Consider the following 27,205-nt stretch of genomic DNA (forward strand, 5'->3'; position numbering starts at 1 on the left):
GCATGGGACCTAAGGGGAAGCAGGGCCCCAGTGACATTCCACAGTTTGTGCCAAAACAGCTAAATGGCAACGTTTTCCCTGGAGTGTACACAAACTATAGTTTCAGGTTCACCTATCTGTGGTACGCCAGGTACTGGTTACAAGTGAATAGCTCTTTTGAAACCTTTTTCCAAAGTGTTATTAGACTGTGACCTGAATGGGCCATGCAAGACGTAGAAGAAACTACAATGAAAGCTTTATACATATGTATTTTGGGTTTCTTAGTGTTTGGAAGTTCAGTTCACGGTCAGAGTTTTTAATCTGATGCACCTTTCAAAAAGATTTTATGGTGTGCAAGAACTTTGTGGTAATAACAAAACAGTGGAAATAACTGATGTTTTCGTTTTCGATGTTTTATTGTCATGTAACTTCCAGATTTCTTCCAGATTGAAATTCATTCCATGTATTGTTTTCTGGCAGACGGCAGACCAACTGATATAAGACAGCTTCAGAAGAGCAGCACTCGGAGTCCGTTCTTAATTCTTACAAGATGTTGTTCACCTACGTCATTTGCAGCTGGTTTTCACAGCCACAGGTGATCAGGAAACCTGGGCAGGGCTCTGCTGATGAAAGAGAGTGGTTAGGATTAACAAGACTAACAATGAGATAAAACATTTATTTTTATCTGCCTACAGGAATCCTATCAAGCACTTAACTCTCACTTATGTCAGTTAAATGGTTACCTTGGCAACCAACTGTGGCTTGGGGACTCCCAACCAATCACAAAGTTGATTCTTGTGGGTCCGCACTGTGGCAAGGTCACTCTCCCTGAAACAGACGCCAAGTACAACAATGTGAAGGGAACGAACCGGTACATAATGTACGCAATTAACATTTAGAGAAAATCTAATAACTGTATCCAATGTGACCACTGACCAATTAGTATCACTGAGCAGGGTCATGACGTCATCCAAAACCTCTGGATCGATGACATCATCATAGGTCAGCAGCATCTCATACATCTGGCTGGCCGTGGTCTTTCTGATCTGCAATTGTAAGAAAGGAACAGTTATTTTCTTCTGTCATAGATGTTGTTACACAAAGCAATGTAAAAAATAACAATTTATTACAATAATATTGTAGACTAATTTTCAAAGGCATATGGCCATAGAGAATTTTGGACTATACACCAAAGTGGCTGCATTTTTTATTGTTTATTTGAAAAGACAACTTGTCAGTGGTTTTACACATCTGTTGAGGTTGGGTGAGTATTCCTGTTTTGTGAGCTTACCACAGGGAAGGAATGGCAGAGTAGCATCAGCAGCTGGGACAAAACTTTCTTCCTCACCTCACCCTGGAACTGGATCAGCCCACAGAAGCTGGGAAACATCAATCAGCACAGTCAACATGGATGGTTCTTTCTGCCTCAGTCGAGTATATAATGTTTACAATAAGATGGAGACTCACACAGCTACACAGGCGCGTAGCTTGGAAATATTTTTGGACTTCTTGATTTCTTTGCAAAGAGTCAAAAGGTCCACACAGAACTGGTGACTTGGAGAGCAAAAGGAAGAGAGAAAAACTTTAGCTTTCACAGATATCATCCACATCTGTTTCTTCAGAATGCTTTCGCAACACTCACTTCTCTTGTGTGGTGAAGATTTCAAAGCAGCTGTTAGCGAGCATCTGATTGAGCATCTTCAGAAAAGGAATAGATACTCTAAAGGGAGGAAAAGAAAACATTAATCACAGATAGGATGTATTATGCCCAGTACATTAAACTATTTTCTGGTGGCTTATCAGTGTGTTTATACAGAATTTATCAGTTAATGTGCAAATAATGCAACAATAACAATCAGAAGATGAATTGGAAAAAGTAAATACATTTTTTTTTTTATCAACAGTAAACATCCTCTAAGCAAAGCAAAGCACAACATAAATGCAACAGAAAATGTTACCCTGTATAAACCTGAAAGTAGGGAACAGACAATTAACCCTTAAATGACAAAGTTCATGTCACCAAAGTCTGAGTTTTAAGAAGCGATTTTAAAAAGTTGAGGCTAACACATCATTCCAATAAAGCTAAAATGATTAGCTAATTAGTTTGTCGACAGAAAAATAACTGTCAACTAACAGGATAGTCTATTAATTAAAAAAGTGTCAAATATTCACTGGTTTCAGCCTCTCAAATGTGAGTATTTCCTGCTTTTCTGTGGCTTTTGTTGGTGAGACAAAACAAGCAATTTGATGATCACCTTTGCGTTGAGGAAATTGTGATTTATCATCTATTTTCACAATTTTCTAACATTTTATGAACAGTCAAGGAAATAAACAGATTGGTTAATAATGGAAATAACTGTTAGTTGCAGCCCTATATTCAACAGTCTAGAATGGAAAGGGATTGAAGTGATACTGTACATCTAGCATGGTCAAGATGTAAAAGGTGTGTGTGTGTGTGTGTGTGTGTGCGTGTACCTGTCATTGCGGAGATTGTCTCTGAAGATGCTCAGCAATGTATCTCCGAACTGTGACAAGGCAGCACTATCGTCCTGAATCCCTTTCAGGTAGTCAAACAACGATTGGGAAGAAAAATGCACCTGAATGGAAGCAACAGAGAGCAGCGGTTACTGTGGAGCAGCAGGAGCCTGAAAGTGATGACGGTGGGCAAAGAAACACAGACTCGTTGTGGTGAAGTCGGATGCCAGAATCCATGATGATCTGCTGACAGATGCTAGCTATGTTTGTTTATATAACGCTACACTATCACCGTCTTTAAAAAATGTATTAGTTGTATAGTATGGTACATAGATTTACTTTAATTTTCATGATTTCCTGTGAGAAGAAAAGCTAAATAACTGATAAACACACAAAACATGACTTTAATAACAAAAGTGCTGAGTCATTATTACTGAATGAGCATGAACCTGAGGGGCCTTCAAAGTAAAAACTGTCAAACTGATAATATCATAAGACCGCAGGAAAGAAAATATAAAACTTTGACACTTGCAACATAGCAACACACCATAACATCACACTATACTATAGATAAAGAGAGCTACATGGAAACTTTGCGTCTGATTTCCTCATCACCCCTGAAGTACAAAAAACATTCTGTTTGTGTGTTTCAGTGGTTAAAGGTTATTTCATATCGACAAAAATTATACACAGAAATACTGTTTACAGTATTTAATACACTTGAGTACTGAAAAAACTTGGTAACAAATCAAATTATTTTTTGTCGGGCTTGGGACTCGGACAGTTTCTGCTGTTTGGCTTTTGCAGGGTTGCACTGTATGGTCTCCATGTTGAGGCTCGCCATTAAAGCAATTCTTGGAAAGTTAGTCAATGCTTTATCTCTTTCTGGCCTGTGTGAATATGTGCCTGTGGTGTGAGAATGGTGATCTTGGCTCATGTATCGATGCAGTCTTGGCTCATTTTCCTGCATGCAACCCTGTACAAACATATCAATCGTTCCCCTCTCTGAGGATATATCTGTGGAAAAGAAAGGCTGGAAGAGCGGGAGGTAAAGCGAGACGAGAGCCAGATCGTCTCTGAGGGAATATGTTACAGCCACCATTGGCAGATGAGTTCAATTTTAATGACCTCACTGCTGCTATTAAAGGCTAAACTTATTTTTCTTTACTATATCCACAAACACCAAAAGTTAAAAATAACCTAAGCATCACAAACCTTAGTGAGTGGGCTTTCGTCTGATTGGCCTCTACAGGTTAAATGATACTGGAGGAGGAGGGAGAACTTGATCAACCCCAGTTGAGGGCCCCAGCTAAGCCTCCCAAGTGATGGTGAGTGAGGGGTCAGGAGTGGAAAGTAGCAGATTGCTTTTAAACTTTTATTTATCACTGAAATGCAAAGATTCAACTGATTGCAAATTCTTGCTTGCCAGCACCATGAGAGACCCGTCAGATCGATTTGTTCTGGATAAGTCTGGATCACTGCTTGAAGCTCAGATGGTTGCCAGAGTGGAGACAAGTTTTAGTAACACAGCCTGATATGTGTTTTTAAGATTGAATTGAAAGTCAGGCGTTCTAGAGAGTGATTATTATAGTGCAGAGGACTGAGTGGACTTCATTAGACACATAGCTCCCCCTGTTGGCCTAAATTGCTCCTAAATAATAGCAACCAAGAGTTGAATTTGCCAGCAGATTCCCACTGCATTTGTACTATTAAATGGTCCAGAATGTGCAAATACCCCAGCAACAATAACTCTGTCACACTATTAGATATATGTCTTGTATGTGTTCTTCAGTAGAATTCTACATTTCATAACGCCATTAAAAAATGTAAATAACAATTTGACTTGAAATGTGATCAAAATTATAGACATGTAGCATTGCAAATACAGTAAATCAATATTGTGGGAGAAAGAACAGTTTTACAAAATACAGACAGGTGACAAAATAAATTAGTTTCCAACTTTAATTGTCTTAGTAAGGTGTGGGGCCACCATGAACTGCTAGCACACCTTCAGTGCTCCTTGGCATAGACTGTAGAAATCCGTGGAACTCTACTGGAGGACTGAAAAACCATTTTTCACTGTGCATATTTAAGACCTTTTAACAGTGCTCTCCTTTTAAAATGAGTCAAAAGAGAAACGTTAATAAGTCAGCTGGAGATTAAGTTTTCAATCAACTCACTGAGTTTTATCATTAGAGCTTCACTCGTCAGAGAAGCTGATTAAATCTACTAGCGGCAGTTGTCACCTCAGCTGAGAAAATCAACAGTGACCGGCTAAAAGTGAGAGGCTTGTTTTTGTCTACCTCTGTCTGAAACAAATGACCCACTGTTTCAAAAATTACAAAGAATTTCGAGAGCTAAATCACTTGGAAAGCTTGGCAGCCATAGCAACAGTAACTAAGGGGCTTAGCTAACAATCAATTGGGTAGAGATCTAGTAACTGTGAGAGCCATCAAAGCATTAAGTGACCCCTTGTGTTCTGTATGGTTTTGTATGGGTAATGCTTTATCCACTGACTGATTCAAGGTTTTCCCTTGAATTTGTCACCAGTCTACACATCACACTGGTTTGACTGGAAACTGTTCCACTCCTCTATACAGACTGTATCTAACTGACTTACTGTGGACTCAGTGATCCCTCCCACAGACACGGTGAGACCCAGCAGGGTGTGGTACTGATACTGTGGCAGCCCCAGCAGCTGGGTGATATACTGGAAAGCTTGAGATGGAGCGTTCCAGTTCAGACTGGTTGTGGCCTCCCTGAAAGACATATTCAGAAGACGTTATCAAAGATCTACACAAAAAAGGTTCTTTCATCAAGGTACATAGTGTTTATTTATATATTTTCTTTACTACCATCTCTGACATAGTATTTATTCATACTTATTTTCTATTATGATCTGTGACAGTGTTTATTTATTGAGTACAGGTGTAATGAGGAAGCCTGATGAGGCTGTGAAAATTGTGTTTGACCCTGAGGAAGACTGGTGTGACTTTAGAGCCTTGATCAAGCACTGTGCTTTGACTTTTTTTGAGAATTAATTCCACTTTTTTGTGGAAATTTATTGTACATATAATTGTTCTACATCAAGCTTTCATATTTAGGGTATATTTGCTAAAACTTATGAATGGCTGGTGTTTTATGATCACACTGTGTAAGACAAAAATCACTGCAACTGTTACAGCTTTTAATGCAGGTTAAAGGCAGGTGTAACTCACACAGGAAAGATGTTTAGCAGCTCCTCCCGGTGGGGGATGTGAGGTACTGCAGGCTCGGTGCTGTGGAGGAGGTGCAGGAAGATGTTGCCGGCATGAGCTCTGTAGCGGTCAATCTTCTCGGCTGCCTGCTGGGCCAAGCAGCACATCATACACTTCACCCTGCAGAGTAGAAGTAGTAGAAGCGATGCAATGAGGAAATAAAGATTATAAGTGCTATCACCATTTTTTTCAACATGATCAGAAGTCTATACTTCACTAAACTTCACTAAAGTGTGATTAAATCAACAAACTGGCTGTTGTTTTTGAACTTATAGTCTCTGGTGACAAAGATGAAAGGTGGATTGTGGATACATCCCAAGGGGGCACTGGGGGTGAATTCTATCATGATGTGACTCTTTTCTTTTTTTCTTAGATATAAACTAGTGTCCAATCAACAATAAAAGTAAATGTTACTTTTTTTTTATCCTGTTCTTCTATCATAATTACAAAAACTACAAAATTCAAAGCTGTATTGATTTAAACTAAGGTATTGTGGCCACACCTTGAGACATCAAAGTGTCACCAAAGGTTACTAAAGCCAATGAACAAACGAGTCTGAGACCGACTGACATTACAAGTTTTATGGTCACCTGCGAGTAATGTGACACATGGTGTGGAGTTTCTCCAGCTGTATAGCAAAGTTCATGAAAGAAGGGCCAAGAGTTGGAGTTAATCAAAGTTTTCAGATTGCTACTCACAGGTCTGGCAAAAGGATCTCTGGAGCACTGCTAGCCACCAGAATAGTCACATCCATCAGACTAGTCATTGCTGCTTCTCTCACCCTGGGCAAAGAGGCAGACAGAGTAGAGACTTTATGCATGCAACGACATGAGCTTGAATCTACTTAATCTTGTCTACAAAATCTTAAAAAAAAAAAACAGCACAGTCATACAAATACACACCCAAGCTGGCATACAGACACACACCGCCTTTTGAAGACTGTTCAAAATTTCAGTATCACTGGATGTGGCAGTTTTATAGTTAAATCAGCTTCATGGCTGCAGGGCACAATTTGTTTATGTGACATGTTAATCAGGATTTTCATTCGAATGAAAGTCACACCCTGGAACAGGTGCGCAGGTGCCGGAACCATTAGTTTTAGGAAAAGGCAAATTAAGAACATTTTTGTATAAACAGATGGAAAAGAGGGAAATGTGTCACTGTGTGGTACATAATAACCGGAGAGATAAGGAGGTATAAATGGGGAGGAAAACAGATTTATGAGAAAGAATGTAGGAAAGAAAAACATAGACATAGACAGCGTGAAAGAAACAGCCCATCCCATATAATGAGGGCAAGTGACAAGCCTGGTGACATTCCTGGTGAGTAGGTAAGCATTGCCTGGGGCCACTAGTGAGACAGGTATACGATGTCTTCATGTCCCAAGGTGGAGGGACACAATAACACCAGAGGCCTCAGGCAGGGTAACATTCCCAATACCTGAGGCAAATCAAAAGAGCATGTGTGTATTTGTGGATTGCGTGTATTTACAAAAAGGGGAAGTTAACTTACCATGCCCCTACGTCCCCTCTGCTGTCTGTTGTATAATCATTCATACCATTGAGCAGGGCACCGTATACTTCTGCTACATTCTCCGAGCAAAGAGCAGAGTCTGTAGAGCCACTGGCGCAAGCACCCGCCTTCATACACACCCTAATAAAGAATGAAAAAGAAATATGTTCACATAATAAAGAAAGACTCAAAGGGCTGCTAAAGGAACTAAGAGATGTACTGGGGAAATTTGATAAATTTTGAGAAATGATGCACAAAGGCAGCAGGGAAACAAATGGACAGACATGTCATTCAGGTCCTGCAGGTATAGTCAGTAAACTGTTTATTTTAGCCTTAGAAGCCTGTTAAAGCTAGCAGACAAGCAAGACAAAGAGAAGCGAGCCTGAACAATAAGACAATATGGAAAGAAGATGATGGAAGAAATACAAATGAAAAGTCAATAAAAACTGATATGGATACTCACTGAGCAATTGCTCTGACTGCATCTCTCCTTGCCTCTGTAAAACTCCCTTCTTTCTGACTGACAATGCACATCTGCTGAAGGCCATCTAGGATCTAACACAGACAAAAACACACACACACACACACACCAATTTATACCTATATACTGAAGCAGTAAGATGTCAAACAGCTAGAAAATGTTCACAATACTTCAAACACACCTGTTTCAGTTTGCTATGGATCATAAATCTTGGCAGACAGCCAAGGGCAAGGGCAGATCCACAACGGGTGAGAATCTGTGGACTCTTCAGCCCTTCAGTGTACTGAGATACCAGGACAGCTACACATGTGCACACAAACACGCCATGCAGAGATTATTTTCAAATTCAGACATACATTATAAAGTAGTAGAACCAGGAAATCATATTCAACTCACTCTGCATTTCTGAGTCAGCTTGGCCTGGCTGGGCCTGGTAGTACTCCTCACATAGTGCGGACAAGGCAGATACCACAGCAACCTGCAGACACATGAGGAGAAAGATTAATTTGAGTAGTAAACAGCAAATAGTCATTCTGAATGAAAGAGCAGTGTTTCACAAATAAATAGTTGTAGTCTGCAGTTCTGCTGTTGTTAGTTTAACACACTGGCAGTATAACTGCTGATTTGATTTTCTTAAGAGCAGCCACTTTGTTTAACTACTGCCAAGATTTGTATTTCTTTGTGGAAGCAAATGTTGTTACTTAATTTTAATAAAGAAAAGTTAAGCTTACCATGATGCCATCCTTCGCACCACTTGAAAAGAGATGAAGACTCTTTATGGTGTCGTCAATAAGCCATTGCCAGCCAGCTGAAACCCAGTGTCACAAACATTAGATATCTTAAGCTCAAATGCTGAATGATATTGAACTGATAATAACAAAAATTAACTTACTGATTACGGGGTCATCCTTGAAAGGCATTTTGGACAGGGACAACCTTTCTATCAGACCACACACTGCAAAAATAAAATTAAATCATACATCGTCATACGTCTTCCTCCATGTTTCTTTCATCTTTTCTTACATTAAAACCCATTCATTCATTGGTAAAAATCCATTTCTTATTTGCTTTTAGACTCACTTGCTGGCCTCATCAGCTCTCCACCAAAACCCCTACATGAAAAAACAGAATTTTGATAAGAAGCCAAAACAATACTTGGATTTTTAATTTTTTTTTTTACCATACTGTGAACAGAAAGTTAAATGAATTCTTTCTGCCTACCTGTATTGTTTTCTGTCTTGTAGCTGAAAGTACATCAACAAATGAAAATCAGTACAAGAGGACATTTTCACCATAGTTTGTTCAAGTTGAAGCAACAATTTTTTTCAGTTTAGAGGCACACTTACCCTCTGGTGAATGTTTTTTAATGCGTCCACACATTCTGAAGAAATTATGTCCAACACAGTCCTATTGGACAAGAGCAGGGAGTCATGATCATGTATAAATATCATCAGTAAAAAGCAGAATTACGAATTATCTAAGAGTGCTCAGTTTAACATTTAATTGCATTTTTACAAATTTGTTTTTTTTTCTATAGTAGCTGCATCATCAGGAAATTAAGATTTTGCTCTAGTTTGTTAAGCCACAAACACAGTTCCCAAAGCTTCTGTTTCTAGCTGGGACGTAAACAAGAAGCTCATCTATACAATATTTTACCACTGTTCAGGTAGAAATTTTAAAAATATGTCAAAAGTATGGTCTAGGACATCAACCCCTATCTTAAATATATTATATATATTCCTTTTAACTGGTTACTTAAAGACTACCTGTTTGTCTGAAGGCCCAGTTTGTACAGAGCGTGTGTGATCTCTGCACATGCCAGGATGGCTCCATGGCGACCATGAAGGTCAATACCCACTGCCATGGGCAACAGTTGTGGCAAAACTGAAACCAACAAGGAAGAAAGCATGAAATATGTACTCATGACCAATAATTATAGGTTTCAGTCATTTTCCAAAATGCATTTCTCAGGAGCAAAGCTTTCACTGAAAGTTCTTCATTGCCTGGGGAACAGGTACGGTGACATTGTTTACCTGTAGTTGCCATATAATCAGGTGCTTGAGGCGTCAGGTTGTGGAGTGCTTTAGTGGCGAGCTCTCGGATCACACTTCAAAACACATATAAACATGTACGTTTTTTGTTCAAGAGTTAAATACAGAACAACTGTACATTTTCCCTTAGATTCAGTGACATTATGGGTAAATACAAGTACTTACACATCCCAGTGGTTGATCTTCATGGCTACCAAGTGGTCTATCATAGCTTTGGTATACTCTGGAAAACTTGCTATGTAAACACTGTAAGAACAAAACATACATCTTTAGCTACATACATACTAAGATCCACAGAGAATAAATACCAGCTTTTGACATGTCCATGTAACTATTCAATAGTGAAAACAAAACAATTTCAGGCATCTCTTATTTTTTTTACACCTTGCTATATGCAGGTCTGTAGTCAGTCATACCTTAAGGCTAGCATCTATCTCTGTTTTCACTGTTTCAATGTTTGCTCTTCAGGGTGGTGACACATTTCTGCCAACGGTGGCAATATGCGAAAGGGTTGAAGGATTTCTATGTTGGTTTTAATGAACACAATTCTTTCCTTACAAGATGTGCCTGCCCAAGGACACGTATTGTAGTTCAAAATTTTAACTGTAACACACATTCTTAACAAACTAACCAAGCAGACTGCACATACTTAAGCCGCATGTTTGGGGTATAATATTGAAGATGTCAATAGCTTTGCTTTAGTGCCACACTGAGTTAGTTAAACTAAACAATTTGCAATATTTAGTTGTATGTGTTTAAAGGTTGCACAGTTCTGAGTACTTTAATACCCAGAAATCACGTAATTAGGTCAGCACATTGCACTCATCTCACCTCAACATATTTTTCTCATTAGCTGAGACAGAAAGACTGGAAGAAAGCCTTTTGGCCCGAAGTTCACCCATGAAGTTTGGCTTGTTTCTATTTGTCCCTTCCTGTGCAAAGAGATGATTTCCCACCAGTGACACTAAAACTAAATCTGTGCTTTGTCAATGAGGAAGGATGGAACACCATTTGGTGCCATTACACTTCATTATTTAGGTTTCTATGACAGGTGTACTGTCCGTAGCATTTGCCCAAGTGACGCTTTATTTCAGAATTAAGTGACTCTGAAAATATGACTGTAAATGTGTAGAATAAAGTGTTTCTTACCTAATGTTCAGATAGCAGTTGTTGAGATTCCCAACAGCATAGTAGTCTGCTGCAGTTACGATGTCAATACCATGAGGAAATGTCCCCTATTTAGACACAAGCAGGCAACAAACAGCTGAGACATTTTCAGTGGATTGTGTAAGAAAACTATGTTGTTAAGACACTGAAAGCAAATGATTTGGGATTGAGAATAAGAGATTGGGTTCCAAATTCAAGTAATAATATTTGATTTTAAGAGTGATTTATGGCTCAAGTGGTGTTGTAAAATCAAGTGTTTGCTGGTGCCCTGTAGCTGTACTGGAAGGCTATTTCTTTGCGTCAAACACTTTCACTAGCAAGGCAAGTTTGAGCAAGACTTGGTTATCTGGCAGCAAATAAACTTAAAATCACAGTAATTCTGTTAGTCATGATGTACAAGAAGTCAGTGCTGCGGTCACAAACCTGTCTGCCGACATTCTCCTGGAAAGCAGCCTGGGACAAAAGGAGACATAAAAATTAACTTCTGTCATGTATATCTTTAGTAAAGCAACTGTAGGATATTGACCAGAAAACTTACGGAGGCGGCTCTGCGGCAGTTGACGTTTCGATCAAACACAGCTGTGATCAGCAAAGCACTGCAAAGAGAAATCATTAAGTATGGATTGGAGAATGTGAATGATAAAAGACCTGTGCCTTGAATTGTCCACTGAATGCAATGAAGAGGGTTCTTCTTTAACAGTTAAGTGTTTTTACAGTCACAGGATGCCTACAAAGGAACAGTCAATGGGTAGACAACTTAGCATGTAATGAAATGTAAAACAATCAAAAAGTAAATCACGCATAGTAGTTCTTCTACTACACTGTAGCTTTGTAAGTGTGAGTGTTAAATGAGCTTGTTTGAGCTTTGTTGCACAAACAACCAGTATTCCAATATTTATTTGTTAGATACAAATCTGTAATTCAAACTTGAGTCCATTTTTCTTGCTTAGGCATTTGTCCATAATACAAATCTTTTTCTGCTTGGAAAAATTGCCACGTCTTCACAATATTTCTTTTATTGTCATCCTAACCTCGTATATGTCTGTCCTCTTATAGAGTAACAACATGTATTTCATCTGAATAATTCGTGATGGATTAATGACAGGTTACATCATCACTGCGCAACAGATTTTAGTCATAGTGTACAGATCCCAGCAAAGTAGGTTAACATAACCGCAATATGATTCAATGGATTAAGTGGCCCCTGCAATACTGGAAGTTATGTGGGATTATGTTTTGACCTTAATATCCCTCCACCACACTGCCTCTACAAGTCTCAGGAGGGGTTGTTGTATGAACGTCAGTAGTTGAAGGGGGGCCAACGTTCTTATAAATCATAGTGACAGCCTGAGAATAACTGTTGTTGGCCTTATTTGCTCTCCTCCCATGTTCCCTACTTCCAAACATCAACATCAGGCCTGGAGCTGGACAGTTTGGCTTTACTAACTGCCTTTGCCCTGAGGGCTTGAAAATAAAAACAGTCCTGATTGCATTCTGGATAAAGCTCTAAATGATATTCCCAATTACGTTTGCGGTTGCTACAGTTGAAGTACATATTGTATCTGTGCAACTTAGCAAAGATACAACTGTGAGTGTGTACATTTGTGCCCCCAAGTCACTTAGTCCCACATTTGCAAAAGTAAGTTTTCTGTTAATGTCATCAAGCTGTGATGAATAGAGCAGGAACCAGCTTGTCTAAGCACTGCTGCCAAACGGCGACCGAAACCTACAGCAACAGGCGAAACCTGGCAATCCTGTAGGCTAGGGAAAGGGAGGGTGTTGTCGCGACTGCTGATGATAATGGTAGTCGCAGGGGTTCAAACTGACACTGCAGAGCTGGTCTGCACAGTCAGAGGCCACAGGTCCGTACATGCACACCGAAAGAAGAGAGATCAAGGAGGAGGTAAACCGTTACTATTGACAAAGACTGAAAGTACGTCACAAGATGATATTGCACCTTAGCTTCTCTACACTGGTTGTTGATTAAGTGTAGAAGTTTTGATATTACTCATTACTTTTAAGGCTAGCTTCAGTGTCTGGTGATGTCAGCCCTTTAAGCAGCCAGCAACTAATCCTGGAGCATTTTGCATTCTAGGCTATAAACAAGAGATATTTGTTGTCCAGACCCTACTGCTTTGGAGCAATCTGAAAAAGCTATAAATAAGACGGAAGTAAATAAAGTAATAAAAGTAAAACTGTTTATTGTCCCAAAACAAAAAAACTAACTTTAACATCTCTGGAGATTTAAGTATGTTTACTTTATTTGCTATTATTGGTCTATCTGTAAAGCACATTTCCCCAATGCTTAAAAAAGTACAATTATATATAAATGATATTTAGTGTCACTACTAGAGCTTTTTATATGGCATAGAAAAAAAAAAACATTTACCATTTCTATTGACTCATTGTCCCTGTGCAGTTGTCCCACATGAACCTTAGAGATGTACTTCCTGGTTGTTATAATGCCCCAAAAATGCTGACAAATCCCAAAATGTCCTCCAAGCTCTCTACTTAGTTCACAACTGACTTTCAAAACAACTGTAAGCTTGGAATATTTTTTTTGGGATGCAGGGGCTGCATGAAATCAAGAGTTGTATCTTTACTGTGTCAGACAGGGTACACGGGAACAATTAGTAAATTAGTGAAAGTACAACTGGCACTGAGCCACAAAGAGATCAAACGCATGTACTGCTCGGCAGCAATTAAAGTTTTATAGAAAGACAAAACATAACAGGGAAATGCATGTATCTAAGAAATGACATTTATAAGGAATATTGTAATTAATTATCTTTGGAGCCAACAACATGGGATGATCACCTTTTCATAGTATCTGTCTGTGTAATTAACGATATAGAGCGCACCACAGCCGACTTCAACAGAGTACACATACATAGGGACATGCAAGATTGATGTGACACAGAAAAACTGGTTTGAGGCAGTAAATAACTGCTTGAAGGCAAACCATGCAGCTTCTATGCAAATTACAATTAGAATACAATTCACAATGTGCTGCAACTTAATCCTAAAATCTTACTGATAACTTATAACAATGTATTTTCCAACACAACCCTTGATTGTAGCTGCTACTTCTTTACTTTTCTTTATTCTTGATGAATATATTTAAAACACATGTTGGTGAAATATTATTATTGGCTGATGCTGCATCTGTGCAAATGTATTTATATTCATATTTGGGTAATTCCCTTCTTTTCCAGGAAAGAAGAGTGATTATGTTGTTTGAGCCACTGGACAGTGGTAATTATGACCTAACTGTCATGCTATGCTGATGTAAATAATGTTGTGGACATGGCAATACATACAAAAAGAGGAAGTGTTAAGTTTGCATTAAAAACTACAGCAAGAGCAAATTACAATCCATTAAAGTCAAAATACAGTCCACTTGATGGATTATTATTCTTGTTCCTGACGTGTTTTTGCAGCAATCTATGCATGTGACTGTTTTATGGGAAAGAAAGGAAGAGGAAGCTTACTTGGCAATCTGAGTGACAAAAGGCTCAAGCTCCTTGGGTTCATAAGCCCTGGCGAAAGACCAGCACACATAGCAGGCAGCGTCACGCACATTGGAACCGACACTACATGCTCCCCTCTTTTCCTCGTAGGTCAGGGACTTGATGATGAGCGGCACAACTGCAAGCAGACAATAGAAAGGGATTTATGGTTTTATCTCAAGAAGAAAAATACAATAACTAAGATCAAGGTTGTGCACAAGGCCGAGCAACTACCAGAATAATGGATTTGAAAAGACAGATATCAACTATCATACTTAAGAAACTATGATATTATCAATTTCCAGTGAAAGTCAATTTGAATCCCGTCTGATTGCATGCTTGTGCGTGCTGAATCTGGTGCCTGCCCACTCAGTCCTTTTCCACTGTGAGAACAACATCAATGATTTCAGTGATCTAATACAGAGTAATTTAGCAATTGTTAGTTGTATGTAACATCAGGGAGAGAAAGCACAACATAACCAGCATGATTATAATTTATAAGGCATGCAGTTAGCAATAAAGTCAGCTCATTTTAATAAAAGCTTCACTTTTGTCAGTGTTTTAAATCCATAGCATTGTATTGGTTTTCTCAAACACTGCTTTGTTCACATAAAAGCGAGGCGTAACTAAACATGAGCAGCGCCAATTTACCTCCCAGTATGCAAATCTCCTGTTCTTGATCTCGCCCATTGGCTATTGAACTTTACTGGAGACTATTTACAGTAATTGTAGAATGAAGCCAATGTGGCCATTTTCCTCAAAAGAGCGAGATGGATCAGGAAAGAGGGAGAATGAGTGCGAGCCCCCACCCCAAAGCGTCATGTAAATCATCGCTTGAGGCTTGACTAATATCAGGTACATTGATGTTGCCTGAGGGCCCTGCTGTTTGGGCTGAAGCTCCACCCACTAGTGAGACAACACCTCAGAGAAAGGAACTCACCACACAACTAACATTACTAAATACAGCACACACATAGACGATCACACACATTCACTAACACACTCTGAACTCTTCACACACATTGTAGTGAACATCCTGGCCACATACTAACACTGGCTGTGGACCTCTGCAGGTCGAATACTCGGGAGAGGACACTTTTGCTACAACCAGAGCAGGTAAAACACTTTTTTTTTTTTTTTTAATCTCCATCCTTAATAAGGAAGCAGAATTAAATTACATTTCTTTACTTAAAGCACTCCATCAAAGTGTTTGTGTTATTAGAAAGACTGTCAGTGGTTTGTAAAGGTACTTGTACTAGTTTATCAGGCATACTTAGTGTAGATATAAGTTATGCACCTGTTACCTATGGATTTTAATTATCTACTGCTTGCACTGCCTTGACTGACGCACAGGTAATGCTGACTGTGCCTGGTGTCAACAAAAGCCCTTCTGATAAAGTTTCCAGTCACTTAACATCATAACAAAAACTTTTGACCATTTTTTTATTGTATGCACTGGTCTGTGAATGAAAAAACAAAAACAAACATTACCTGAGATCAAGGCGACCAATGATATTTTTATTAAAGAAAAAACAAAAAAACAAAAGATTTTTACTGGATTAATTTCACAATGGAGAAACATATTGTTAAAAAAGATTATCAAATGAATTTTGGGTCTTAGGAAGGGAGTGGCTTTGCGTGCTACTACAGTTGGACAGAAACTTGAGTGACAACTTCTTGCGACAGCGCATGACAAGCAGGTTCCTCCACACGGCACCCAGTAACACTTAACTCACACCTTTAGGTGATGTTTCATTTCAAAAAGGGAGGGCTGAAGTGTTTCAGATGCCACCTACTTCACGGTTTTATTTAAATGGCTGTTTTCAACTGTTGCTCCTCATATTGTCTGGTGCATTACTTCTCATACTCTTGTATCTCCAGAGCTGGTGAGCTCATCTAACGATGAATGGGAGCTGACTGCATCCCGCAGGTGTAGTCATGGGAAGCAGGTGGCTGGTGGTTCCCACGCCAACAGCACAGAGTTTAGTAAGGTTGAGAGAGAAAGCAAGTCTCTGCATGCCCTCCAGGTCTGTGTTACTAAGTGCCTAGTCTGCCCGACACCTACCTACCTGGTGACTTAGCGGCGCTTTAACTTTTTAGGACAGATGAGTGATATCGTTATAGCGTTAATAGGCTGCTGCCAATCAACCAAAACCGCACTAAGCCGTCAGTGCACCTATACAAACATGTGGGTACATGTTTGCATACTGTAGACAGGTTTTCATATTTAACAATTTCTCTGTTGGCGTCCAACCCAGTGTGAAGAAACAGTTGAAGAAATACATTAGCCTGAGGGTGCAGTGTTTTGCGCAGCTAGAGATTTTTCTGCCCGAGCAGCTAAAAAAATACACAGAGAAAAACCTTCCAATGAGAACTACTCTCCACCTGAACCAGTCAAACAACTCTATTAGTCTTATTACTTATATGCCTAAGTGTCACATTCCCCAACAGCTTCAAGATACTTTAAGAGAGGGAAATCTAAACCACTACTAAATCGTCAAATGCAATTTGTTCTGTTTTTCAGTAAACGTGCATCAGAATCAAGATGGACACTGCTCAGGAACGCAAGCCAAAAAGGCCCCACTACATTCCCCGACCGCCAGGCAAGCCCTTCAAGTACCATTGTTTCCAGTGTCCTTTCACCTGCAACGAAAAGTCACATCTCTTCAACCATATGAAATACAACTTGTGTAAAAACTCCATCTCCCTGATGTCGCAGAAAAACGGGCAAACAGCCAGACAGGTCAAGGCTGCAGCAAAGGGAAGCCCTGTAAAATCTAAGGATTGTCCCAGCCCCCTGCCGGCAGTTCATACCAATAGTCCTGAGAAACAGGGAGCTGAGAACAAAGCTGAGAGCAGAGATGACTTGGAAGAAGTAGACGTTGGGTGTGACAGTCCAGTCAGTAAGGAAAGCCAGATTATGACAAAACCAAATACAGTTATAGAGAGTGAGAACAAGGAGAGCAATGATGCCAAGTCTCTGCCGCGCCCATCTGCCTTCTCCCCTGTCACACCCAACCGAGATGGAACAGAAGCCCTCAAGTCATCTGTGCCACAGTCAGAGGATTCGCAAGCTCCTGCACCCACTTTCAACCACCCAAGCTTCCCATGGGGCACGATTTCATCATCCATTCCTTTAAAACCATTCCCCCCTCCCATGGTTCCTGAATACTCTCCTTATCTCTTGCCTGACAGGCCCCTGTATCCACCATACTACCTCCCAGGAAACCACCATGCCAATGAGCCAAACTCTCCTTCTCTCCGGCCAGAGTTTCTGGATCCCCAGAGGCCAGTGGTCCCGCAACCTATTGCCCCGCCTCACACCTCCCTATTTCCCCCATACCCATACAGATACTGCCACCCTCTTCACCCAGGACACCCTTTGCATTATAGCCTGTATAGACCCCATGAGCTCTCCATGCCGATTACAGGACCAAGATATCATCCTTTGGATTTGTACAGCTCAACCTTTGGGCCTAAGGAATATGATTTGTACATGCATTCCCGTCCAAGTATCAGTAGCATCAACATAACTGCACAAGAGGAGAGCAACAACAGGCAAAGTGGAGACAAGGCAACCAGGCTGAGCCCAAAAGAGGGCTGTTCGGCCTTGGGGTCCCCTGACAGACCGAGTCATGCACACATCATCCAGAGAGATGCAGAAACCCCACACTACACCAACCTGGGTGAGCCTCAGCCCACTCCACAAGTAGGACACACACCTACATCCGTTCAACCCACCAAAACTGACTCAAGCTTGCTGCAGTTAAGAACTCTGGATGAGGATGGAGGGTAAGTAAAATGACCATATTTAGTATTTTTTATTTATCAGGAAAGAAATGGCAATATTAGTGAAACATTAACTTGGCAAAACTGAGCCACATTACTGTGTAGCAGTAGTCAGTTGTTTAGTTTTTTTTTCTCTTGGCCTGTTTTTCAGATCAGCTGAGAACAGCAGATATTCCTCCATGTGTGCTTCTGAGCCATGTCCTGAAGCTACATCGGAACAAGATGATGAGGACAACAGAGAAGATCTGGCTCCCCTCAACCTCTCCACAAGAAACCAGGACAAAGAAAAAGGTCCATCTGACCACAGACTGCGGTGCTCAGACACAGAGGAATTAAAGGGGGAAGAGTTGCCTCTGAACCTCAGCCTTCGCGCTTCTCATGTTAGCTCTGCCCTCAGCACTTCAGAGAATCTTCAGCAGAGACCAGGCACAGAGCTGAATGAAGAACCATGTGACCAAAGGCAGACTGCGGCACTGGCACTCTGTCAGCTAGCCACTGCAAGCTCTGCTGCCTCTTCGTGTCACTTCAGCACTGCAGACACAGTCTCAGAGAATTCCACAAACACTACAAGTCCTGGCTCTCCAGAGAAGACCAAACACACAACCAAGGCTAAGGCAAAGGGCATAAAAAGAGCAAACAGTGGCCAGGCTGAAAACAACTGCCATAAACCAAACAAGAGAGCAAAGGTGCCAGGAAGGGCTGCTAGGAGAAGGCCTCGTTGCTGCTAACAACTTAACTCTGACTGGTATAATATTTGGAAATGAGGACAGAATATCTTCTACATGACAAGATCAACTTATTGAACATCTATGTTAAAATGTTAATTAAGCACTGAAAGATTTGAACTATTTGAGCAGGAGCATATGTGACATGTCTATAGCACTGCCACTATAACAACTGTAAAAAAAACAAAACAAAACACTTGTTAAATGGAAAGACTTGTCACCAGTATGTGCATATTATGGCTTGTTCTCACATTTTATAGAAAAGCAAAGTCTCTCCCCTTCTGCTGGACCACCATGGGACCTTATTTTGGAAAAAATATGTACAGTCGTCAACAGTGAGAGACATTTTTTTTAATTTTTTGATCCCGTCTGAATTGTTCCATGAATCACAACAATTTAAAAGATAATTTTGCAAGTCAGGGAATGTGCCAAAGTGACGGCCATGTTGGTGTTAGTGTCATATATTGTGCGAGAGAAGAGATGTAGTTCACTGATCGGTTTCACACAAAACTAAATGGTACTTTACTGCGGTGATATAAATTTCACTAACATCATATTTGTTATTCATGGCACAATTCAAACAGGATCAAATAATTAACTGCTGTACATATTTTTTTGCGAAATAAGGTCCCATGGGGGACAGCGGAAGGGTAGGGACTTGAAAAGGTGAAAAGCAATGTTTATAGGGGGTCTTTATATTTAAATCTGGACAATTTTTGTAATGTTGAGTATGGAAGTTGTGATGATGTACTTTAAATGTAAACATGTCAAATAAAGAAATTTACCATCTGTCAATCTGGAAGGCAGCAGCAGTCCTCTCCTACCAAGTTCTGCCAGTGCCAGGCAGCCTCCATGCCAAGCATTGTCTGTTTCCTGGAAGCTTAAAAAAGAAAAAAAACCCACACGTCAAAACAGAAACATGCTGGAATATGAGGCTGTTTGTAATATTGTCCCTGTGTGATGGGTATTTTGGAAAAAAAAAAAAACATAGAAGAAATGCTGAAGGGCATAGCGTGACTGATGGCAAGAGCCAGTATGCCTCTAGCATTAACTTACCTGAAGCAGTCCAGCACTGATCCAACCACCTCATCTGCCAGCTCCTTGGGGAGCCTTCCAGTCACCCTCCCAATGCTGAAGAGTTAGATAAAAGTTTGTTGTGACACAAACTGTCAAATGTGCTGTTTTGAAAAGCACCACAGACAAGTAGCAACATGGATGATTTGTTATCAACAGTTCAAGTTTGCACTATATAGGTGAGATAAGGACAGACTGTTACCCCTTTGCTGCAGACCAACGCACGATTGTTTCCTTATCTTTCAGTCCCACCAGCAGATGCTCTGTAAAATAACATGCAGATTTGATTTCCTGAGCATATATACTGACATTACAAACTTTTTTAACAGATGGCATGCAGGAACTGACCAATAACTGTCTCCACTTCCTCAGGAATGTCATAGTCCTCCTCCTGTTCTTGTGTCTCCACTTCAGCAGTGGCTGTAGCAGATTGGGACATAGCAAGGTTTGCTGCAAGGGAGCGGCTACCTCTCTGGTACCTGAAAAACATGCACACAAACCTTTTTAGACACTCAGCTCTGTGCTCCTTGTCCTACTAAGGAATGAAATATGTTGTGACACATATGACATAATGCACTATGGAAAACTACTTGGAAAGAGACCTGATGTTAAGCAATTCCCGTCTGATTGAGGGGCCACAATTGGCTGAATTAATTTGTTTCAATATTAACAAGATCCGTTGCAATGATGGTACCCATGTTTTTATATGTAATAAAGTATATTTTATACAAATTTACACTTTCAGCACACAGTTACTTTGTGTGTTAATGTGTAATACAGATAAAGTTTGAGTCAGTTGACTAACTTTGGTTGAAGACCTGGTTTAACATTATATATAATTGGCTGGTATTATGTCTAACCTCCAAGTGGCCAAACGTGGCTTCAGGAAGGTGAGGCCAAGCCTCTGGATTAGTTTGACACCAAGCTTCCTCAGCATGGCCTGGCTGCTCTCTGATAAATGTTTCTGCTCCAGACACTGCAAAATTGTAGGAGCTGGGAAACAAATAAAGACATAAATGTTATGTTATAATACTGTTATTTCAATAAGCAAATAAATTAATAATAAACATACAGGACTATGTACATTTTTTGGAAATATCCGGCTAGAGACATGAATGTTTACCTGGCCTTTTGGCTGGAAACAATTCTCCCTAAGTTGACTATTCAAAGTTTCAAATATGTACATAGAGTATTTTTGCAGATACAGATATGCCTAACATATATAATTGTAACTGCCATGGACTAAGTTCACATGTCAGCTACGACCAGACTGTCTCTACAGAAACTGCCATATGTGGCCAGAAATGTGCCTTCAAGAAAATCATAGATCATATTTATATATGGGAAGGCTCTGTTATTATACTTTTTAAAGGGAAACATTACCTGATATCTGCATTCAAATATCTCCCCTCTGGCATACGACATTTAGTTAATGATTTGTGAACACAAATAACTCAACAACAAAGACTACAAATGTGACAGTGACAATAAATTTTGGACAGAAGATTCTGTTTTTTCATGACCTTCCACATTGAGATTACTTTAGCACAATATACTCTATGCTTGGAGTCTAAAGAGTTTCATCTCTAGTCCTCGAGATGAAGACTGCCATCCTAACTATGTCACCCTACTGTCATGATCTATAATAACTTACACTACAGATTATATTACTATAGGTTGTGAAGTCAACAATTTACAGAGCCCACAAAGTTGCTACACATATGATGAATATGATACTGACATAACATGGTCACAGACAGCTTCTTTCAGCTTTCATCTCGTCAAAAAAAAAAAAAATCTGTTCTTCCTAATCATGTTGAAAATTTCAATGAGACTGAGGCCAACTGGACTGCTGCCACACTGATGAGAAGCCTGTGAGACCAATTAATTTGCAGTAATGGCAAATTTGTTTGATCTTGGTTCATTACTTCACTGAAAGCACATATAGTAGGAAAAAAGGGAACCCACCATACTGCAGGAGGTCATCTCGTTTTCCATGTTTGAAGAGCTTTGCCTAAGGGACACAAATAAGGCAACCGATTCAATCCAAGATACTGCAGAGCAAACACTACGTATTTCATTAATGAACTAAAAAAACTGCTTTCAGAACCAGAAGTCATTTCTGTCCATCTATCCTGATTTTTTTCTTTTGAAGCAATTTACTCTCAATCTACACACAGAGAAAAAAAACATGCAAGTATGGGTCCTGTAGGCCTGTTGACTGAACACACAGAGCCAGTTTTGAACGCCCTAAGCACCACATAGGTTGGAGCCAGATTCACTTCACAGACATTAAGTACAAAGGGACGCTTTCTGAACATGTTATACAAGTTCATGTGCCAATCATATGACTGTAATGTACTTGCTTGGGGGCTGAATTACATTACCTTAGCTTACAGGAAGTGATTTGAAAACATCTTCCATCATTAAAGGGGCCATATTATGAAAAACTCACTTTTTTCAGTGCTTGTGCATATATATTTAAGTCTCTGATGTGCCTACTAAGACACAAACTGTGAATTGAGACGGCCTAGTCAGTTTGGTGTGGGCTGGCTTGCTCTGTACTCTTGTGATTCAACAAGCCAGATTTGATGTCCCTTCTTACGCCACTTGAGGCTTCATTGAAATTGTACTGCGCCCTCTATCTGAGTCTCCACCCATTAAATTTCCGCATGTCTGCCATGTTTTTCTCACAAGCCCCAGGTGGAACCCAGCTAAACTAAGCTTAGCTAAGCTAAGCGCGAAAAATTTGCATGTATTGTGGGGCTGGACCAGGGAGAGCCAGGGAGCAGAGCCGGAGAGTCCCGCACTGCTGCTGTCTCATCTTCTGGAGGAATAAACATCCGATTCTGCTGATTCGGAGCAGTTCACCAGCAGGAGGAGTTTATTTTTTAAACTTTTGGCATTAAGTGGATTTATCTTCAAACTCGCTTCTCGACCTAGCCAGTGCTAATTAACAACAGAATCACACACCACCTCAGCTGCTGTCATCAATAATAAACATCTTAAATGCTGGTGAGTTTATATAATTTTAAAGTTACACAGTATATAGATATCTGTGTATAAAAAATAACGTCACTCCCATATTTATGATTTTAGATGACGTTATTTTGAGTATGGATGGAGCAGCTACCACAGACGACTGTGCTGACCACTCAGCCAAAGCTCAGCTCCGCCAGACGCACAGACCTGCAGCTATTTATACATCCATGACACAGACACACACAGAGTGGAGCAAAGGAGAGAGACGGAGACAGTGATGTAACCTTGATGCACTACAAGTCCCAACCTGGGTGCTGTTATTTGACATGTTTTCTTTTTCTTCCCGAAAACAATTAATTTTTAAAATATTTATACAAAATAAATATTCATAAAAACCTACTATTTGTGCTTTTCAGAATACCAGATTCGGATTCAGCTCCACCCTTACTAAGTACCCTCAATCCCTTTCTCATTTGCTGAAGAACCGTTTAGCTTAAAGCAGTGGATTAAACTGACATAAAGTCACTTGAGGCAGCACCTCCCACATACGCAGCAGGTGCATTACACACCTGCCAAAACCACATTAGGTGTCGTGTGAAACATACCGGTCATGTCAGCTCTTGTAAACTACCCTCCGCAGGTTTTAATAGACCAGCTTCAATCATACACACATACACGTGTTCATGCACTAACACAAGCTTGAGTGTGATCGATGAGTATGTTTACCAGAGACTGCAGAGCACCATCCAGTACCATAATTTCTCTCATTGACTGGTCATTTGTCTGGGATATAGTGGTGAGGTTCCAGTCCAAAAAGTCTCTGAGACGTTTCTGTTTCACATCAGGGCGTGTTATAAACCTGTACAGTCATGTATAATAAAACAAGAAAGCAAAAAAAAAAAAGGTTTCATACAGATAAACAACATTCAGATACCAAGAAAGACATTTCAAGAACAACTCTGCCCTCTACTGGCTAGAAAACTAATTACAGTTGATGCATTTGTCTGTCTTGTATTTCCTGGCTTGTATTTTGAGTTGCTATGTTTTTATAAACTACATGCAGTCTTTGATTTATGAGTCAATGATTAACATAAGCTTTAGATAAAAGACATAAAGTAGACATGTGGCCACTTGATCTTAAATTAGATGTATGCAACTCGCTCTGATATTAACCCACCAGCACTAGTAATATTGACAGGTGTGGTTTACTTTTAAAGATAACATTTTAGACTATGTCTACATACTATTTCTATCTTCTCCACTCAGCATGCGTCTACAAAGTTTCTCCTATCAAGCACATGGGTAAACCCACTATACAGTAAGTGCAATGTTTTTTTGTTGTTGTTGCTGTTGTTTTTTACATTCTTGCCTTTATTGGAGAATTGATGGTGTAGAAGCAGAAAGGAAATGAGGGGAAAGAAAGAGGGGTATGACATAATACAAGGTCCACAGCTGGAATCAAACTGGTGACATTGCAGTTTTCATGGTATTCATCTTCATTATCTGGCTACTGGATGCCATGCAATGTGGCGCTTCTGTTATTTTCCACTCTAACCATGTAATCATAAGTAAGAAAATACTTATCATGGAGTTTTGATGGAACTGGTTGTTCAGAAGAAAAATTGAATTTGTGTTCATTCCTCTTCATATGTCAATAATGATCTATCAACATCTTGCAATCCACTGCTCTGGGTTAGAAGGGGATATTTTGTGGCTACAAGGGTGTATTTGTATTTCATTATACAGGGCATCTGAATAAGATGTTATTTCATATCATTAAGTAGGTCAAGTTTTAAAAATTCAATTTCTTTCAGTTTTAGTGTTTTTTCTCTAAAGTGTCATAGCCTAAAGGTCTAAGGGGTCAGCTTATAAACTTTAAAAGATATTATTGTTGCATTGTTTTAAACTGTGATATTTTTGGAGATAATCATAAGACTGAAACATTGTGCAATTACCCGCATGGTGTTCGTGCACTTACTTTGATACCAGTACAGATGCAGCATCCCTGGGACTATCACTGACAACTAGATAAGACTGCAAAAAAACCCAAAAGAAAAACTGTTATTCATACTAGATGATAACACAACTTACATACTCAATAAGTTGGATTAACTACAAACACATTCAGATCAATCTCTTCAACAAAACACTGAAACATAGCATCTAGATTATATCTTATACTTATATTACCTTTGCAATAGCTAGAATGCGGTCCATGGTAGACTCTCTGGCCTTGCCAGAATCAGACTCCAGATGTCCATCCAGACGAGAAAGGTCAAAGGGTATGAGGCAGGTCATGGACAGCCACAGCAACAGCATGTAGCGAGTTTCCCAAGTCTGGAATGAGTAAATGGTAATACACACTGTTAGTAAATGTTTGATGAAGCTGTCATCAAAGATAACAGAAGTGAAATCTCTGCAAAAAATAAACAAACAAAAAAAGAAATGCCAGTCTCACCTCAGTGTCCTTGGGATCCTGCCTGAATAATAGATCCAGAACAGGCTGGACATCGGCTACCTCATGAGGAAAAAGCTGCATGAAGATTTTATAGCCTCTCACCTGGCCAGAATAAAAAACAAATAAATAAATACAAACACCCTGGGAAGATTACTGAATTAGCAGGATAACTTTGCTGCATAAGTAAAAGGACTGTTCTAGGTTTTAATCTGAGGAGTGCAATCTGGTGGGTTTTCAATGACTTGGCAGACTGGGCACAAGCTACTGACAATGACAGTATTGTTTCTGACTGACCTTACAGATGATGTAGAGAAACTTGAAGCTCAAATGAACGAGTGAAGGGGGAGACTTTTCACTCCTTATGAATTCCAGTATCATGTTAAACATCCATTCTACAACAAAATTGAAAGATTAAAAGTGAGCGGAGGCGTTTTAACCGTATGCACATTCTCCAGATGAATATGCAGTACTACTACAAATTGTATTTAGAGTTATACTTATAACAATGTACCTAAGTGAGGGTCCAGCAGATGAGGCTGCTCTTGATATCTGTTCATTATCACTGTGGAGGGAAACGGACAGAGTGTGATGAAATGCGAGCACAGACTAAGCTTCGTGTGCTGTGTGGATGACTGTCTCACCTAAGAACCTCTGCGTGGCGGACTCTGTTGTCACCGTGTCTCCGTGGACCTCCGCCAGGCTGGAGATCAGAGCTCGGGTCTCGCGGCTCTCACTGAAGCCCCCTAACAGACAAGTTTGGACAATAGCGTCCGACTCTCCTCCTTCACCACCATTCCCTGTCTCCGATAAAGCCATTTTGCCAGACTTTGACCTAAGAAAGATGTCTTTTGTTGCAGAAGCTAATGTTAGCGTTTGTTGTTCTGAGTTGCACACCAGTTAGCTAGCTAATATTAGCGTTTATCCCTAACAAAAGAAACGACGGACTTTATGTAAACTATAAGGTGTTGATTTACAGAGTATTTATGTAAAACTTTTTGTACGCGAATTATCATTAATATAACTGAATGAAAACAAGACACTATTCCTCATGTCATCTGTCTTGTGATGCTCCAGCAAAATGCGTTGCTGTGCTTGCACCCCGCCCCAGTACGGTAAGTCAGAAGGTTCAAAACTATAGCTGGTGACGTGATGGCCAACAAGCGATTTCAGCCGGAAAGGCTAGTGTGTTATAATAAATAACTGTAATTCAAACTAGCCCTACCTCCAGCAGCTACAACAGTTAACCAGCTGCTATTATAGTAACACACGTTTATTCAAAAACTACTAAAAAATGTGTTGCTATGCATATAAGCCTGCCAATCACTGGGCTAATAGCATGGTCTTTGCCACTGTGATGTGATAATAGTTCAAGTCACGTTCAAAAAAGTCTGCCATTCCAAACCTGAAAAAAAATCAATTATTGTTTTTTTTTTTTTTTTTTGGACCAGAGAATAAAGAACTGACAAAATTTCAGACAAAACATAAAGCCAAATATAACATAACATCTACAGTGTAGACCTGTGGGTGCATCAAAACCTGAGAGCAATAAAAAGTTTATAGTATAGGATACTGCAAATAAAAGACTGACAAAAATCTATATACTGTACATATATTCATATAAACATACTTATACACATGAGCAAGTGGCGTGTTTATATTACTATGGTGTGTGAGTGCTGGTGGAAATGTGTTCAGCGCTCAAACAGCCTGAAGGAAGAAGCTGCTGTTCAGTCTGGTGGCAGCGGG

General features: G+C 39.8%; 2 protein-coding genes across 2 annotated transcripts; one reads left to right on the forward strand and one right to left on the reverse strand.

Annotated features, from left to right (window-relative positions):
* Positions 1–376: 376 nt before the first annotated feature.
* On the reverse strand, positions 377–26,556 carry tbcd (tubulin folding cofactor D). Its single transcript, XM_044331495.1, has 39 exons — positions 26,101–26,556; positions 25,971–26,021; positions 25,754–25,851; positions 25,460–25,561; positions 25,192–25,338; positions 24,980–25,035; positions 23,728–23,860; positions 21,988–22,033; positions 20,880–21,012; positions 20,368–20,498; positions 20,222–20,282; positions 20,002–20,076; positions 19,731–19,825; positions 14,414–14,570; positions 11,461–11,518; positions 11,346–11,375; positions 10,905–10,990; positions 9,921–10,001; positions 9,738–9,811; positions 9,471–9,588; positions 9,051–9,111; positions 8,926–8,948; positions 8,785–8,816; positions 8,597–8,659; positions 8,436–8,512; positions 8,101–8,182; positions 7,886–8,004; positions 7,687–7,778; positions 7,224–7,364; positions 6,410–6,493; positions 5,673–5,831; positions 5,075–5,213; positions 2,455–2,576; positions 1,622–1,699; positions 1,447–1,533; positions 1,271–1,358; positions 916–1,025; positions 723–807; positions 377–602 (listed from the first exon to the last, which is right to left on the reverse strand). The coding sequence occupies exons 1-39, from the start codon at positions 26,273–26,275 to the stop codon at positions 579–581; spliced, it is 3,573 nt and encodes a 1,190-aa protein (XP_044187430.1). The 5' UTR covers positions 26,276–26,556; the 3' UTR covers positions 377–578.
* znf750 (zinc finger protein 750) lies at positions 16,872–19,740 on the forward strand. The gene is made up of 2 exons (XM_044331496.1): positions 16,872–18,223; positions 18,372–19,740. The coding sequence occupies exons 1-2, from the start codon at positions 16,977–16,979 to the stop codon at positions 18,946–18,948; spliced, it is 1,824 nt and encodes a 607-aa protein (XP_044187431.1). The 5' UTR covers positions 16,872–16,976; the 3' UTR covers positions 18,949–19,740.
* Positions 26,557–27,205: the final 649 nt, after the last annotated feature.

The sequence above is a fragment of the Thunnus albacares genome, chromosome 17, assembly GCF_914725855.1.
Source record: "Thunnus albacares chromosome 17, fThuAlb1.1, whole genome shotgun sequence".
Taxonomy (NCBI): domain Eukaryota; kingdom Metazoa; phylum Chordata; class Actinopteri; order Scombriformes; family Scombridae; genus Thunnus; species Thunnus albacares.

What these genes read in the sequence shown, in the direction of transcription:
- znf750 (XM_044331496.1), top strand. Translation starts at nt 16,977, where the DNA reads ATGGACACTGCTCAGGAACGCAAGCCAAAAAGGCCCCACTACATTCCC. An exon ending in ACTCTGGATGAGGATGGAGG is followed by an intron (nt 18,224 to 18,371) that starts GTAAGTAAAATG and finishes CCTGTTTTTCAG; the next exon opens with ATCAGCTGAGAACAGCAGAT.
- tbcd (XM_044331495.1), bottom strand. Translation starts at nt 26,275, where the DNA reads ATGGCTTTATCGGAGACAGGGAATGGTGGTGAAGGAGGAGAGTCGGAC. An exon ending in GAGGGATCACTGAGTCCACA is followed by an intron (nt 2,577 to 5,074) that starts GTAAGTCAGTTA and finishes GCTTCCATTCAG; the next exon opens with GTGCATTTTTCTTCCCAATC. An exon ending in CTGCTCAGTGATACTAATTG is followed by an intron (nt 808 to 915) that starts GTCAGTGGTCAC and finishes CGTCTGTTTCAG; the next exon opens with GGAGAGTGACCTTGCCACAG.